The sequence below is a fragment of the Nipponia nippon genome, unplaced genomic scaffold (assembly GCF_047370975.1).
Source record: "Nipponia nippon isolate SJK-2023a ecotype South Korea unplaced genomic scaffold, ASM4737097v1 scaffold_6, whole genome shotgun sequence".
Lineage (NCBI taxonomy): Eukaryota > Metazoa > Chordata > Aves > Pelecaniformes > Threskiornithidae > Nipponia > Nipponia nippon.
Window position 1 is genome coordinate 67,060,373 of NW_028262380.1, and position 18,341 is coordinate 67,078,713.

At 40.3% G+C, this 18,341-nt stretch overlaps 1 protein-coding gene across 3 annotated transcripts in view; it reads left to right on the plus strand.

The window, feature by feature from the left end:
* The window catches only part of NR3C2 (nuclear receptor subfamily 3 group C member 2), a 214,920-nt gene that overhangs the window by 166,435 nt on the left and 30,144 nt on the right, over positions 1-18,341 (plus strand). For all 3 annotated transcript variants that reach the window (XM_087735566.1, XM_087735565.1, XM_009468773.2), the window contains 2 exons: positions 10,279-10,617; positions 11,040-11,184. In XM_087735566.1, the coding sequence (XP_087591692.1) occupies positions 10,279-10,617; positions 11,040-11,184 (484 nt within the window). The remainder of the gene's footprint in view (positions 1-10,278; positions 10,618-11,039; positions 11,185-18,341) is intronic.

Here is an 18,341-nt window from a genome sequence, read left to right on the forward strand (position 1 = left end):
TGTTGGTATTTTACTGCTAGTCTTTAAATCTATTTGATGAATAGTCAAAACTACTGATGCATTTAGTAGACAACGCTTAGCTCAAAAATCATTGAATTTGCCATACGTTTGAAGAATGAATAAATAATCAGTAAAATATGAGTTTTGGGAGCATCTGAAAAGGACTGATTAAGATTGGCTTTCATCAACATGATAATTTCCTTTTGTAAGCTTTTTTAAGACTTTGTTTATTCGATGATTTAAATATTTAGTAAATACATTTCTTTTGAAATTAATGAAGAAGTACAAGAGGGAGTTTTATATACCAAAAATGTTAGCTGTGAGACTGTATTATGTCAGTTTGGGATTTTATATGAAATATATGTGGGGGAAATTTTCATACTTTAGCCATTTCTCATTAAAAAGCTTTATCAAAAACAGCTTGATTTGATTTTAACAGGAAACCACTAATTGGCATTTGGTAAAAGTTGTTCCCACATGGGGAGGAGTACCCCTATGAAACTGTTATTTTTCAATTAATTATCACTTTGAGGATTGCTGAGAAACAAGCAAATGTGTTAGACATTTTCCCTGACAACCTAAATATTCCTGTAAAATGCACTTTGGAACTCAGCTTCCTTTTGTCACTTTTGTCCGCTATCTCTTCACAAATGCATAGCCTGAAGCTCGTCACAGCTAAAAAAGGGATTAATTACCTCTGTCTCTTACCCAAACCCTCCCCAGTGCCTTCCCTTCTTGATTGCTGTGGACATCGCTGTCCCACTCATCAGACAAGTAGGTAACCTGAGCTTCATCATTGAGTCAGACCTCAAAATACGCAAGATTTGATCTGGGCTTTCCCCTTAGTTTTTCTGAGGCAACTGTGATGGCTTCTGTGCCACCTTTGCAAGGCTGCTTTTTTTATCCGTGCTACAAAGGCCATCCCTGCAAGCAGATCTCCGTGGCTATGCATCCACAGTCCTGAATCCTGCGTGCAAAAGCCAGCGCACTGCAGAGGAACCATGTCTGTTCCATGAGATGTGTGCAAGCGCTGTCGTGAGGTGCCACCTCCCTGCAGGTGGTTGTATTTCACCACTCAATATCTCTAGCCATAAGTGTAATCAGAAGGAAATGCAGAATTCTCATTAAAATATGATAAGATTTCTCATTAAGTGGGCGCATAATTACTTGAAATGGCATTCTCCAAAAGTAGCTGCGAGTGGTTTTCTGTCACACTGGAAGGGCATCTAAAGTAGGGTACTGCTGAGGGTCACTTCTGGGTCTACAATTCTACTAATTACTTGCATAACAAAGTAGAGAGTAAATACGTAAATCTACAGATTTGGAAATTCTCCTCTGTGGCCAGAATCAGAATTCAAAAGCATCTTCAGTTCTAGTGTCTGAAGCCAACACGGTGGCATTTTCAGTGAAGTGCAGGGGGTGATGTTGAGAAGTGCAAGTTGGGGTGTGCAAGAATGAAATACCTGAGAGCAGCTGTTTAGAGACTGCAGTGAAGAAAGAAGCACAGTTGCATGAGGGTTGTATGTTAAGAGTCAGCGATGTAAAATTATTGCAAATAGGCAAGTCTTGTTTGATACTAAGGCATTATTCTGCTCTTGTCAGAGCTGGCAAGTGTGGGCCTGATGATTGTGTCTGGTTTTCAGCACTGCTGGTCAGGCTGGTGGGATGGGGCAACCTTACGAAATTGTAACCTACATTCCTGTGCCGATTGGTAAGATTGGCGGTACCAGTGTCCTTCCTGATGGACACGTCTCTCATCTCTTGGAAGATCTCCAGTGCGGAAGTCTCTGCTGTATCCCTTGATAACCTATTCCAGTTTTTCACAGACCTTTACATTTAGAAAGGTTTCCTTAATATCTAAACTGAATCTTCCTTCCTGAAATTTCATATCGTGTGCCTGAAGAAAGGTGTATACAGTCTAGAGAGTGCCCAAGGAAAAACAAGGATAATAAGAAGCTTAGAAAAAACCATAAATCTGTAAGGAAGAGTTGAAGAAACTCAGTTTATTTTAGTGCAGAAGAGAGAAACATATTAAGAAGGCCATGAATACCAGTCTTTCACTACAAAAAGTGGTGTAAAAGAGGGGACAGGAATGATAAGTTGTTCTTTATGGCCACTGGGGGAATGATGAAGAGAAATCAACTTTGCTGCAGAAAAAATGATGGGATATTGGAGATGTTGGGGGGAAAACTGAGTGGTTAGGAGGAAGATGGGGGATATTGCAGAATTCCCTTTATTGGAGATTAATAACATACTGGGTTGGGCAAAGTATAGCTGATCCTGCTCAAAGCAAGAGGATACACTGCTTCACGTATATCATTTCTGTGCTTTACAATGCTGTACCGGAGCCGCATTGCACTGCATTGTATATTAGAACCTGCTCCAAACTAAACAAAATGCAAACACTTGTGAAATTGTTGTATAAGTAAGCAAAGTAATAAGCAGGAAATATTTACCTAGTTACAGTCAGTTTTATTAGTAGTTTAAATCCAACTAGAATAAAGAACCAGAATATGTTTAAATGAACACAAGGAAAATAGCGTACAATTATGTAGATGAAAATGTGCATTAGAAGCTCTTTCTTTCATCTGTGCTATACCTCCCTTTTTGGTGTACTGAATGTGAACCAAGAACAAGAATTACATTTATGGATGTGCCTGGATCTTTGCAGGGTCTGACTGAAGGCAAATAAAATGTGACATACCCATAGATCAGACTTCATGCACATTTATTCCTTGTCTTTAAGCTGTCCAATCCTGTCAGATTAAAGTGTTACTTATTAATTAGTAAGCAGTTGTGAATGATGTTGGCAATGCCAAACTATGTCATTATTTCAGTTATGCCTACCGTTTCATTCTACTGAATTCAATCATTGGCTTTGAGCTTATTCTCCAGTAAAAGCTTGCTTCTGCTGGTGGAGGATAAGAAATTAGGAAATTTTCATTGCTTTGTTAATTAAACTATACTGATTCCTCAGGCTCATGGCAAGTGATACCATTTTCTATCGCTTTCTATCTCCTCTGGGTCACAGCTGTCAGAAACAGATTTTAAAATTTATTTTGCTATGTGAAGGCAGGACCTTTATTTTCTTCCTCACCAGCTGCAGCCTTCCTTTCTTGGTGTATTTAGACAAACTACTTGATCTCTTCAGCATATCCCAAATGCCACTGCAGAAATCACCCTTGAAAGGCCACTGCTTTGCAAAAGCAAAGTCCTTTTGGTAGTGTGTCTTAGATGATAAAGTAATCCTGTGCTCCCCTTTTACGTCCCTGTACTGTCCCCTGCTTTAGCAGGTGCTTTTCATTTGCTTCCTCCCCTTGGTCTGTCCAGTCAAACCAGTGACTCACCCATTTGTCCGTGTGTCTCCAAGATTTGTACCTTCCTCTAACACATGGGACAACGCTTGGGTTCACATTCAGAGGTTCTTCATCTACTGCAGTTCTACCTGAAAAGCAGTGGTTTGCTTCCCAAAGTAGATCGTTAATGGAAGTTTTAGGGTGCTGTCTTGGTTGTTCCCTTCTTTGTTTCCTGAAGAATAAAGGACGCGTGCCTGAATGCACTTTGTAGAGTGAATGGGATGATGCTGTAAAATCTTGTTTGCATTACTGCTTTTCACTTTATCCCATGTATTTGCGTGCATATGTGTGTGTGTATATATAAAAAATGTCTGTATTATTATCTAGAAATTTCTCAGCAAAATCTCATACCCATTGTGCTAGACACTTATGTGAAAAAATGTCTGTACCAAGATAGCTCAAAATTTTCATATATGTCAAGATACAACAGATTTGGGGGAAGGGAAACACTATTTGTGGTAGCAGTAAAATAGCTAATGAGAACAGATGTCAGCTCACTGAAGTAAGTGAGGCAAAGGCACCAGGCAAACATGATGAAAAGATTCAGAGGAGGGAAAAGTGGCATTTTGATGGAGTATTTATCTATACAAAGGTGGAAGCAAGCTACAAAGTGTGTATGCTTGGTGAGGGCTCAGAGGAGAGCCTACCCAAAGGCTGTTACGGCTGCCTCAAGGGGAGAATTGGCAGCTTGATCCTTTGGTGTCTTGGGTGCAGCAAGGTGCCATAGGTTGCTTTTGGAGAGGAGAGGCAGGCGGCAGTGGAGGGGTATGCGGGAAACCCCTCAAGCATTTGGCATGGGGTGGAAGGGAGCAAGCTGACAGCTCTTGAGGTGGGGAAGGAGGTGGTGGTTGTAGCCCAGGTGCAGAGCTCGAGCAGTGAGGTTGGGACCTGGATGGAGGAGCTCAAGTATTTGAAATGCAGGTGAAATGCATGGCGTTCAGAGCTGGCACAGTTAAAGGCAGTCAGAGTGTGTTTGTTTTGCAGCATATTGTCTACCCTCAGACTGCCTAGGCCACTGGTAGTACGGTACGTACTTTGAAATAATCCCAAATTATACCTTGTTTGAAGTGCATATAATGATTTTTTTCCCTTTGTCTTTTACATGTATTTACTCAAATGACCGCTTTCTCTTCTTCTTTACCTCTTTTTTTAAGCCTCCATTGCTTTCTGTGTTTTGTGCTGTGTCCATTTTAGTTTCCCTTTGCCTTCTGCTGATGTCCTCTGCTTTACGCTAGAGGTAGCATATGTTCTTATAATGTGCTTTTGATATCGCTTACTGATTCAAATGCATTCTGCAACATGGATGGAATAAAGATCTGTTGGGTCAGGATCAGTTTGGTCCTGGCTCTGGCAGAGCTTGACACGTGATAAATAAAGCCTCTTGGTTGTCTATCTCGTGCCTTTAGCTATGCAAATAATAATTGGTTTTTGATAGGCAGCAAGGCAAGCTCTGAATATCATCTTTTAAAAAAAAAGAATCTGATTCCAGGGGATTATCATTGCAAGTCTTGTAATTCACTCTACGTAGAACCATGGATAATTTTCTAAACTTCACATTTCACTTCAGAGCACTGGATGCCAGCATGAATTTGCAGAGCATTTTAGATTGTTCATTGCTAAATTTGAACACTGATACAATTCTGCAAACAAGATATTACTCTGTTATAAAACTGCTGAGTTAAATCATAATATTTATGGGTTCTTTTATCTACTATTGATAGCATTTTGTTCTTTAGCATTTTTGGATCCCCTTTTTTAAACAGTAATGCTGATGAAAATTATTAATTTTGAGCCTATGAACAATAGTTATCAGCTGTGTGGCTGTATGGAGTCCATAACTTGTGTATATTACCTGGGGACAAAGGGAGTATAGATTAGTTAGACCCAACTTGTATAGCGTGTGTGAGTTTACTATGGTATTTTTAAAAAGAGCGTATAGTAGTTTACCTGTCTTGTAACTACCCTAAAACCTCAAACTTAACCATTAAAAATTGGAAATGCTATAGATTTGTAGCTGATGTTCACATTAATTCGTATTCAGAAAACAATTTAAAATAGGGTCACATCCAGTTAATGTCCTGTTATTTGACCTAGGGTAGCATTCACTGTTGCAGATGACCAGAAGCTTATTCAGTGTTTTACAGATGGAATGAAAACTCCTAATCCTGAAATCTCGGGCCTCCCTGTTTCAGCTTTGTGACAGGAGTCTTACAGATGAAGGGTCAATACTAAGGAACCACTTGTCCAAATCTGAATTCACCCCCGTCTCCTGCCAATAGCTGTTTTCAAATGATTATGTCCCATCTTTTTGCTAGATCATAAGACTGAGGGGGGGGGGGGGGAATATTAATTTGCCTTACACCCTTAACAGTGCTCAAGATTCTGTTAAACTGGTTTTAATATGGGATCTCAGCCTTCCTCAGTGCCTCTGCAGCAATACCATTGTCCCTTTCTAGGCAGATGGCACTGGCATTGAGGGTGTTAAACAAGCAAGCTGACGTTTGTGGGCTGCTCTTATTGAGGTCTTCCAAGCACGTGGGACAACGTGTGGTTTTGCAGAATTTGCAGGCTTTTCTTTGAACATGTTGGACACAGGCCTGCTCATACTAAATCCAGGTAAAACTTTGCCTATTTGCGGAGGAACAGGGACTGCTATTTGTGGTCAGACTTGTAGCTTATTTATTCCTCTGTTATACTGTAATTTATTGTTAGAGCTACAGAGGAGGTCTGTTGGACATGCCTTTATAAAGTCCAACTTTATGTGACTTTTCAGATGCTTCACCTTATTTTTCGTTATTTTTATTGCAATGTACAAGACCTTCTAAAATACTTATTCAACAAAAGTCATGCCAGATACTTGAGGTGTTAACTTCAGGTATATCTGCAGTGGGTCGTTCAGTATTGTTTGTTTTTCTTCAACTATTACTCTATCTCAGATGATTTAAAAATACAAGGATTATAATACAATATCCTGGCTGCAATAATGCTGAACAGGAGGGGCAAGAAGTCCTGCAATTAGAGATAATATGCAGTCACTGGCTGTGTAGCCATTTGGATGAAAGTCTTGTCCTAACCCCAAATAGGCTTCAGACTTCAGCTTTGCCATGTGGAATGCCCCATGCGTGCCCCATCCCCTGGTCTGCGTGGAGAGCCTGTGACTTCTTGAACATTTCCATGTGGCAGCCCTGGTGAGCATGGCTTTCACCCGCCGATTCAGAGGTGGCTTTGTTGGTTTTATGGTTGGTATTGCAGTTAGAGAGCAAATGTGAAAAACAGCTTCAGAAGACCGACTCGGAGTACGTACTGCTCAGAGTTTGTATTTAATCTTTAGTTGTTAGTTTCTGTGGGAGTTACCAAACCAGTTGAGCTACAGCACTGGCATGAAGCCAAATGAAAAATACAGTTTTCTTCACTGTAAACATGACTGTCAAGCAGTAATGTTTTTCTCAGCTTCATTTTAAAGGCATTATAATGGAACAAAATGAAACTAAAACACGTTTTTATGCCAGTATTATACATAGAAGAATGTTGTTTCTCTTTTCTTTTAATGAAAATCTCTTAGAGAATAGAACATACAAAATTATGTCTTAATAAATATGTAATCAGTTATCTGTGTTGCTAGATACTTGATGGAGTTGGAAAACCAATACATTTCTTATTCTGGTGTAGTTATGGTGAGAATGCATTTTTTTTTTGCCTCTGCAAACATGAAAGATATGTAAAGTTCGTTATTTTTAGTCCTTTTTTGATAACAGAAAAAAAAATAGTGCCCGATAAAACTTAGTGAATAATAACAGCAAACGCTAATCTCTATCCACTCCTTCAGGCTTATTTTTAAACTCTCTTTTCACTGGCCAGTAGCTCTGTTAACTCGTCATCAGGTATTCTGCTGAACTTGGCCATCCTGCCTTTGCTTTTGGGATTTATTTTGTTGAAAAATGTGTAAGTTCAGCTTTGGCTTTCTACAATAAATGCAAACCGTATTTAATGCTCACGGTGATTTCACTGAGACATCGTCATGTAGGTGCAACTGCACCAAATGGGGAACAGCAGCGTTTTCACTTACTTTTCAGAATTAAATTTATCAGAGTTGTCTGCTTTGCCTGTAACTCCCTCTGTTTTATTTTGCACAGTGAGGAAAAAGCTTGTTTAACAAAATGTCTGATCAGCTGCTGCTTTGTAAAATGGATTTTTGGGTACTAGGAGCGGAAATTGCATCTTGAAGAATGGATGTCAGCATCCGTGTAACTTGCACCAGAGGATGAAAAATCCTTCAGTTGTGCTTCATAGTTTGAATGAGCTTTTCTAAGAGTTTCGTAATAGAAAAGTAAGAAACAGAATTGGAAGGGACTTTTATAAGGGTCTTCTCGTCTGTCCTGAGACAGAAGCAGCTGCAGTAAAACCTTTCCTGACAGATACTTGTCTCGCCTCTTCCTTATAACCTCAAATGACAGCGATCCCTGTGTTTCCATATGCAATCTGTGCTAATGCCTCAGGTAATGAGGAAGGTTTTGTTAAGTATATGTGGATAGTTGAACAACAGAATTTTAAACTAAATTTTATTAGGACCGGCACGTTTTTATTTGCATATCTAGTCCTTTTATTAAAAAAATCAACCTGCCTCACTTGGTCTGGATGTTTGCAGGCATAGAGAAATTAAGAAATCGTTGAAAGCAGACATACATGCTGTAGGTGAATTAATGAAATGGTGTCCAGCTCTCTGAAGGAAAAGTGATGAAAGTTACACAAAGATCTCTGAAGTTCTCTGTAGATCTCCAGCGTGGCGTTGATGCTGAAATCAGCCAGGAAGATCCTTTTTTCGTTGTGTGATGGAAACGACACCAAACTGATGGTCAGATTAGGCCCTTACTGCTCGGTGCAATACGTGCTGCAGTAGTAATGAATTGTATTCAGGTTTTGAAAATGATAGTTAAGGAGTGGCTCTTTGAGTGGGCACCTTCACGATCTTGTGTATGAGTGGTAACATCGCTGTTTTCTATAGCAGTGTCCTGTGTCTACCCTAACAAATAAGCTTTGCTTTTGGATCTTGGGATGAGTCAGCTCCTCAGAGTTCGAGGTACTGTCCCAGCAAGGAAGTGTTGGAAACAACAGGCTGTTGTCGCACTTGGGCATGCGTTGTCCTGGACCCTGGGTGTCTGCATCCTGCCTCGCAGGCACTGCAACCTCCGTCACAGCTGCTACGAGCTCAGTTGCAGCCGCTGGCTCTGGGCCGGCAGCCCTGGTTTCAAGGAAACAGTAAAACACTAATGGCTGCTGCCACCAGCAATGGTCTCAGGGCAACAGCAGCTCTGCTGTTGAGAAGGGTTTTCTTAAAACGTGGGTTTTAAGGAGTTTGTAGAAGAGTAATGAGGTAGTTGTGTGGATCTTTGTGGGGAGTTTTCTGCACTGTAATAAGGGGAGTGGGAAGACGCACATAGAGCAAGCTTTGAAAACTTCCCAGGAGGCCGTGGCATGGCATGCTGAGCTGGAGTTGAAGTGAACACTTCGATAACGGAAAAGAGAGGAAGGGTGAGATGGAGGTTGGCCAGAAAGGATCCTGAAACTGTAGAAAAGGTGCTATATTTAAGGAGAGATAGGGAGGAGAATTGATGACAAGGGAAAAAACTTGAGGAGATAGACTTGAGACAGGGCATGGACTAAGAAGGGTGTTTGCAGTAGTATCCTAAGTAGGAGTGAGAGATGCATTAGCAGTTACAAAGAGGTATATAGACTTGTATTTCCTGATACCAGTAAAAGGGATGTTGCAATAATCAAAAGACAGGAAGATAAAAGTCCAGACAAGGGTTTTCACTGTGTACAGATAGATAAAAAAGACTATATTTGAGAGAAGTTACTCTGAAAGAGCTGCAAGCATTTAAATTTAGTTCATTATTTATTGATTTTAAAGATTATTTTAGTTACCTTTTCCTATTGCGAAAAGGGGGGTGATGGGCTTTTGGTTGTTTTTTTTGTGTGTGTGTTCTTTTAACTTAATTGTCTTTCTTTTTATTTCCTATTCTTTCCTCACACTACAAGATTATTTTGCTGGGGTGGGAGCAGGGCTTTCTGCCTGCTTATGTATCTGTGCTTCACATGGCAAAGATGGGAAGGCAACCCACAGAGAATGGCTGGCATCTCTGCAAAGAGTGGAAGCACGCTAGCATTGCTGTCTTCTAAGGATACTTAGTAAGGAAAAGTAGGGAGGGTAGCATTAAAGAAAAAAAAGGAAAAAAAAAAAAGGGGGAAGGCAAATCGTTAGAGAATAGTGGTGAGAAAGGTGTTACACAAGGCTCAGTGTTTTTTCTTTAACTGGGTAAATAGTTTTAGCGTTATTTCAGAACTATTCAAGACAAGAGGACAAAGCTCTTATGGAAGCATCAAAACAGCAAAAGCAAAGGGATTTGACTAGCTTAGGCTGTTCAAAATGGATTGACTGCATTTCAAGTTGAGGCATAGCCGGGGTGGGCACTAGGACTCAAAAGCTTAAGAGGGCTCCGGGTCTGCTAATTTTAGGCATTGCCAGGGAGGTTTCTTTTGATGACCAGATGCAATGGAGAACATAAATTGCAGACTTGTAGGTGATAAGTGATTCATTTAAGCTACAAAACAAATAAACTTCTGAAATGTTGGTTTGGCACCAACCACAATAACTGGGATGTTTTATACATGTCTGTATGGAAACAGATACTGGACATTCTGTCCCTTATAAAAACATCCAGTAAAGCAATGAAAATGAGCTTACGTGAGTCTTTGGGTCCTTTTTCCACTGTAACGATGCTGCAGGCAGGGAGGTATTTCTTAAGGTCCTCCACCTGTTTCTCTTGAGAACTTTGAGATGATACTTCTGCTTCCATTTTCTATAAAGCCAGGGTTACACCAGCTTTCTGTACTGATTTGGTTCTTGTGCTGCTCATCTTCACAGCCCGGAAGTCCAAAAAGTTGGGGAAATTGAAAGGGATGCACGAGGAGCAGCCCCAGCAGCGGCAGCAGCCACCACCCCAGAGCCCCGAGGAAGGGACGACGTACATCGCGCCCGTGACTGAGCCCTCTGTAAACACAGCACTTGTCCCCCGCATGTCTGCTATCTCACCAGCACTTACTCCCTCTCCTGTTAAGATCCTTGAAAGCATTGAACCGGAGATTGTGTACGCAGGATACGACAGTTCGAAGCCAGACACAGCGGAGTACCTGCTGTCCACCTTAAACCGCCTGGCCGGCAAGCAGATGATTCAGGTGGTGAAGTGGGCAAAGATACTTCCAGGTAGGGCCACAAGGCATTTGGTGAATGGTGTTTCTTTTAGCTTAATGAACTATTTGCTTGACAAATTGCATCTTTAATCTGTGGGCCGTGTTGAAAACCCTCACGGGGGGGCACGGGGGGTGTGTGAGATGAACATCTGAGAAAAGATTGTTGGGTTTTTTGATTTATGTAATGTTTGTTTCATATGTCTGTGATCGATATTTAAAAAGCTTTCATTTTGAATAATAGCCTCTTAAGAAGAAAACACATTTTGTCACTGGAATGAAAAATTATGGTTTTGTTTTTTCAGAAGTATACTTTGTGGGAGTGTTGCTCTTGTTCGTTAATACTAGAAAAATAATGAGCAATGTATTCAGTGCTGGTTTGGCCAACCCTTGTAGAGCACAATGTAGTTCATGGGTATCTTCTGGTTTGATCTCTAGGATTTAGAAACTTGCCTCTCGAGGACCAAATTACTTTAATTCAGTATTCATGGATGTGTCTGTCATCATTTGCCTTGAGTTGGAGATCGTACAAACATACAAACAGCCAGTTCCTCTATTTTGCTCCAGACCTGATCTTCGATGAGTAAGTATTCCTTAATGGTCCTTTTCAGTGCAGGCTGGGAGGATTACTCTGTCTTTATTTGGTTTTCAGGCATACCTGCAGTCTAAGAAAATTTCAGCTAATTCCGGCTTAAAAAGTAGCTTAAATTTTTTTCAGTGACTCAGTTTTCAATTGGCAAAGCTTTGATACTGCCATCCGCTTCTCCTTATATGTGTGGATGTGTTCTTAAACTAGGACCATCCTGCTGGCTTGAAATATGACTGATACAGGACCAAGATTTATAGAAAAAAACATTTTTTGGTATCTACTGGAGCTTGGAAAAATATCTAACTTCTAGGAAATGTGAATGTTTAAATTGCCAGTTTTTTTCAGAGCAGTCATATAATGGTGCTTTTGTTAACAATATACAGCTGTTCAATGTGTTTTCTTGACAGTCTTAATTACCCTTCTTTGCAACCATGAAAGAAGCCAAAATGTTTTTTCAGTAATGAAACATAATTTCTTTTATGATGCATTCAGACAAAAAGAAGGATCAACCAAGGAACCATTCCTTCTGAGTATGTGTATTCCTTCATATTTTAAGTTTGTGTTTTAGTGCTTTGCTTTTGATGAGTGTAATTTAATTTCTGTTTCATTCTCCTAGTGTTCATTCCAAGACAGTAAAGTTAAAATTTAAGCAACTACACAGGCAGTCAAACTGGGGTCACATCATATGCTTATCGCAGAAGGTTTTTTTTTTTCTAGAGGTAAAAATGAGACATAATCAATAGGATATGGGTGCTCTTGAAGGGGAAAAAAAAACAACAAACAAACAGGAAAAGAATGAACAAAAAATAACTTACCACTCAATCTCCTGAAGTGTTCTGAAATGTTTTTCTTGGAGAAGATGCTTTGTTGCTGTCCGTCTTAATAGTCTTTCTTTGATTTAGGAATTCCTAAATAATTAATGTGTATGAGATTGGTCCCAAAGCAGTGAGCAATATCAAAGGAGGATCGTTTGGTTGGTTTTTTTGTTTTGTTTCGTTTGTTTTTTTTTAAGAGAAGGAACTGGTGATGCACTGCATGTGGCTGAAGATGCAGTGTCAGTCATTTTCCTCATTGAAAGCACCTCCACTGACTTGGATATTAGACAATCATCACAGAAAACGTGTCTGTAGCTAAAGCTAAGTGAAAGTGTGACCTTCGAAGAGTTTAGTTCTCCTGGGGAAATGCATACTAAAAGTTCAAACACAGAAGCAGCTTTCCCTCATCTGAAGAAAGTCGGTCGGGGGGTCAAAATTTATTGGACAGGGAAATCAATCCCACTTGCAAATAAAAATGTATGTGCATTGCTAGCATTCTTGATACTGCAGTTAGAAGCAGCTTCCAGAAGTCGAGATCAATTGTGAGTTTTATGCTGCAGGCCTTGAAGGTAAGTGCCTGCAGAATTATACTGAGGTTGAGGTTGGGATCCAGTCGGGAAAAGGAGTGCAGTCTCATGGACTGCAAAATAAATAAACATCCCAAACCAGATATGTATGTAAGATAGTGGTCAGGTCTTCTACATATTTAACAATGTACTCATTGCAGAGCTACCAAAGGTAGCAGAAGGCAATTGTTTCTAAAGAGAAGAAAAATAAGTTACCAGGAGCTGTGTTGAGCTGTGAGATGTGGGACGGAGGCTTTTGAAGGACCTAGTCAGGGCAAGACATTTCGTTGGAGGTAAAAGGGTAGGAGTTCAGCACTTACTCCAGAACAGTAATGGACACATCTCTGGAACGAGGCGGTTTTTCTCATTTTGCTCATGTTTCATTGGGAATCATGGGAGACGTTCGTTCCAAGGTTCTCACATTGCCGCTCAGGGTGGTAGTTGTGAGACTGTGTTTGGAGTCTGAGTTTTGGGCTCCCCAGCACAGGAAAGTTGTTGAGAAACTGCAGAGAGCCCCGTGGAGGTTGGCCAAGGTGGTCGGGGGCTGGCTGGGACAGCGAGGGAGCTGGGCTCATGCAGCTGGGAGGAGACCGTGCTGGGTGCAGTGGGGATTTAAGTGCAGCCTTCATCTTCCTCATGAGTCCTTGTAGAAGAGATGGAGTCAGACTCTTCATGGAAGTGCCCAGTGGAAGGATAGGAGGCTGCAATCGCAAGTCTAGGACAACAAACTGTCTCCTGGGCAGCAGGGGAAGAAATTTCATAATGAGATGGTGAAATAGCAGAGCAGGTGCCCAGAGAGACCCTGGAGTCTCTGTCTTTGAAGATGTCCAAGCCTTGACTGGGCAAAGCCCCGAGCAGCCTCCTCCAACTGTGACATTAGCCCTGCTGCGAGTAGGGGGTTGAACTTCAGACCTCCAGATGTTTGACATAAGGTCAGAGGTGAATTACCAGAATTGTACAAGTCAGCCAATACAGTTCAGTGTAGAAAGCATTCAGATAAGCAGAAAACATAATATATATTCCTGTTTGTGAAAATGCACTGCTCTGAAGCTTTGCTCTGGAATTGCTGAAGGCTGGTCTTACCTTTACTTTTTTGAGTACCATGAACTTGGAAATGTGGTATGTGGTTATAAACACGGGCCTTCATTTCTGTGCCACAAGGTTTATCAGACCTCCCTAAGGTTCGCTTGGTGCAAATTTTTGAGTGTTTTACTGCCCTTGGCATTTTAGGACACACATTAGTTGATGCAGAATGAAAGGGAGATGCTTTAAACTGACTTTTCCTTCTGCTGGCTTGAGAGAGTTATGCTCCTGTTATCACCTGGCCAAGATTTTCTTGGTATTTCTTCATATTGTGTCTGGAGAGGTCATTTCTCATCTCTGTGCAAGAAGTAATTGGGAAGGTCCCTGGCCAGGAGCATGCACTCAGTGCCCGAGAGAGTTCAGCATTTTCTTCAATGAACAGTTAAAAAAGAGCGAAAGTAGAGGTTGGCATTAGCAGAATTACATTGCTTTGTTTTACGTTAAATGAATTTTCCATTCACTCTTAACTACTGTGAATAAAAAGAAGTCATAATGTTTCTGGAAGGCCATGATATATGATCTTGTGTTCTTTCTTATTCTGAAGGCCTGTAAACAAGGTGAATAACAAATGAGGATCTCTGTCGTTAATAGCTGTTAAATGTACCTTTGGTTGTACAAATACAGCGCAAAATGCCTCCCTACTGATACGTGGTTTGATTTCCTGTTAGCCTTATGGACGGCTGGAAATATTTGTTTGCCTTCATTTAGTCATGTTACATATCTAATTAAGTGTACTGTTTGTCTTTATGGATCATGCGTATATTCCATTGCTTTAATTGGGCTTAAATAAATGCGAAGCTGTGAACTGAGGGATAAGAAAATGGCTGCTCAGCCAGTTACAGAAATGCCTAAAAGCAGCCTGAAAAGAGGCGTAAAATAGACCAGTGTATTTGATGTTATGTGTGTGTGAGTTACAGTATGTAGTTTTTTAAGATCTATTTATTTTGTAGCATAGTAGTTGTAATCAAAACTAATATCATATATATATAGCTTTAATTTTAATCCACAGTAAATCTTTAAAAGACCATCATATATGTGACACCACATAATTCCTATTGCAGGTAAACACTCTTAAAGGGTGACTAGCATATGTAATAACACTCAGAAGATGTTGCAATAATGTTCTTAAGGCTGCAAACCTCAAATCCGAGAAGTTGCAAAATTCCGAAATTAAGGTGGTCTGTGAAATCGTAGTTTGAACCCTTTGGGTACGTGCTTTGAAGACTGTGTCCATAAACAAACCTTCAGGTTATCTTATCCCATAATATTTTTCCCATGTGACTCCTTCCTTTTTGTATTGATCAGGTTGGATCAGTTGTAGGGATGATACAGGATTATGTAGTGAGAGACTGTTGGATTTTTGCTTCATTTGTTGCCAGCGAGGAAGCCTTACCTTGAACGGATCTAGGGATTTGGGAGAACAGAGAGATATTAATGGGGAAGATTTTTCTTAAGACATGGCAAAAGACTATCCCTGATTCAAGACCTAAGCTCTGAGACATTTCAGGTTCCTCCTGCAAAATAACAGAAATCCCACAGAAGAAAAATGGCTGTTGTTTATTTAACTCGGGGAGGGAGAAAATTTCTCTTAAGACTTAACCAACGACTTTAGCTGAAATTTTCTAATCTAATTCAACCCGAGGCAGGCATATGCATGGACAATTTAAGTCCAGAGCATTAAATTGGTAAAATTATACACAATTGAAAGCAGGAAACTGAGTGGTGCTGCTTGGAATGGGTGCAAGAACAAAGCAAGGGATGTAGCAAAATATAATGTTTTTTAACGCTAGCTCATTTTCAGGGATTCTGTCTGAAGCTATGCAAAATGAACTGTTTGCTACAGGGAACAGCCTAAAACATGATTTTAAGACGTGGTCCTGGAAGGCAGGGAAGTTAGTTTCAAATTCCTGAATTAATCATTGAACTAACAGCTAAAACGACTCTTTCTCTGGCTGTGTTTTTTTGAAGGAAAAGTTCTCAACGTTTTTGAAAAGAGACAGCATGACATTTTAGGTCCTAGAAGAAATCTGATGATCTGAATCTTTCAATAGCAGGAGTTTATGTGTTTGCAGTGCAGAAGTCAAATGCCTAAATCCCAGAGGAAGGCAAGGGATGCTCCTCCTTGCTCACGTTTCTGTGACAGGCTTGGGCAGTTGCTGTCCCGCCGGCTAGTGGTGGCAACTTCCCAGGTGTCTGCTTCCACCCATACATTAAGTCAAGGCATCAGCTGGCAACCTTTCAGAGGCTCAGGAAGGGATAAAAAGCATTTACGAGTGCAGCGCTGCCAACAGAAACCCAGCAGGAGCCAAGATGTGGCATGGCGGGGATCCTTGCTCCGTGGGACATGGGCTGCCTTCAGGGCCACGGCTTGTGCTCCCAGCACATATCCCCCTCCCAGCTGGAGGCCAGAAACTGCATCCCTCATGGCGAGCTGCCCTGCTTGTCCATCCCTTCCCCTAAGAAAGAGGGGTAGTGGCTTTTCATCTCTCCATAGGACAAAAACCCAGCTGATGGCATTGCTGATGAGTATTACAAATCAAGCTGTGCGTCCTCTTTGGCACACATTGCTTTCTGCTAACGTAAAGAAACCAGAGGGCCAGCCTGACGCTGGAGTTCCCCCACGGGTCTCAATTTTTCTTTTGATTTCAGGTTTTACACGATCTCTTTGTAGACTTCTAAATCCTTGGGACTCTTGAAGAAGAGACTCAAATTCCAAAATCATTTACTATTTTTAGGAAATTTACCTAAATTATCTTTTTTACCATTCCAGCCTTATCTAGCTGTAAAATAGCAATGATGTGGGATACTGAAAGAGTTCAGTAATGCTGAGACACCGTGTTGAGACACTTTAGTACATTAAAGTACAGCATCAGTATTTCAGCAGTGTTTTGCAAATGCACTGAGTGACCGATGTGCTGTGTGTTTTCTTGCTCCTTTGATTTTTCTTGGTTTGTCATCTGCAGCATAAAGAATAAGTCATAGGTGCATAAGTGTGCCGGTTCTGAATTTCCTGGCCATTGTACTTTCTTCTAACTGTCGTCGGATTTTAACAGAGATTTTTGCCCTAGTCAAGGACTTGAGGGTTTGCCTGATAAAAACAGCACTAGGCATTGCACAAGGTACCCAAAATTATTAAAGTGAACTTGAAAAACCGAGTCTAAAAACTGGGGTCAGTTTTCAGAAGCATTTGGATCAGCGACGTCTTTTTTCCATCTCTGAAATTATTGTATTACATCATATGCAGCTCAATCCTTGCAGTAAAAAGGTTTCAGTGGAGGCTGCAGTTTATTGAATATTATGTACAAAACATTAAGAGCAGAATATACCAATTGATGTATTGGTTGGCGCCTTTGATAAGGCGAAGCTTCAGGCTATGGATTTTGAACGAAGAAGTGGCTGTCCTTTCATTGTTGCCATTTCGGGCAATTGTGACAGTACTGGTCACTTCTCTAGTTTGTAGTGCAGTATGGATGGCTTTCTCATTATAAAATTCAATCATCCACTGCAGATATTTTTAAGTAACTCAATAATCCTATGTATGTAACGTGGTTTAACAAACTAACAAAGGTTACTACAAATCAATATAAATCCTTCCTTTAAAGTGCAAGATTGAACTTTCAGTAAAATAAAAATGTAGTACTGCAAGGATCTTCCGTGCTATACCTTTGGTAATTGCCCCAAGTGTGAAGTTCTAAAATTCAAAAGCAGACAGAGGTTGATATTAGCAACAGAGGAAAAATAGAGAATACATTTTTTAAATGAGAAAGTTGATGTCAAGTAAATGAGGTAGAGAAAGGTGGGAAAACAGCTTCAGTACATGGGGATATCTGTGAAGTTTCTGTGCTGATGTTGTCATGGGATGTGAATGGGCAGAGGATTTCGTAACATTGAGGAAAGTCATAAAATTAAATTAAGAATTAAGATGTAGCTTGGCTAAATAGCTAAGATTTTATTTAAAATCTGCATTTATTAATTTTGTGTATTTTATTAGTAAATAGCATGTTCATCGTCTTTTCATTATGTTCATAATATCCTCTCATAATATACTTGTGGAATCTGGGACCGTTAGGATTTGGTGTTGTGTAAGGCAGTGCAAGGATGCAGCTACGTCTCTGTGCCCTTTCGGTGCTGAAGCTGTAAGTCTTTCTGGTGTTCTGATTTCTATAGTAACACCAGGAAGATAAACGTAATAGAATAAGCTGAATATTTAAGAAGAGCAGATTTTTGGGGTTTTTTTTAACCTTATATAACCTTGGGGGGCAGGGGGGATGATTGTTTAGATCATCTGTGAGTGGTGATAAAGCCAATAAGTAACTTCTTTTATTGTTTAAAAGATTACTTTTTCCCCTTTTACGTTTTGCAGGATGATGGCTGTTAACCCTTTTGGTTTCTTTTGCAGTCTGTTAATCCTGTAGTGTCTAAATTTAGGTACGTTTTTGTAATCTATTTCATCTGGCAGTCTCCAGATCCCTCATTTTTAATTAGTATTGCTGCAGTGATTGTTGATACGAGTTGTCAATGTTCATTCTTTGCTAATAAATCGTGTGTGTGATCACTGATCTTGTTACAAGGTCAGCAGGCACTCCTTGATATTCCTCCCTGCGTGATTTTTGTTTGCATCTATTATTTTGAAGAGGAGTACTGCATTCATACTAAACTGTCAGTGCAGTGAGAAGTGGGTATTTTT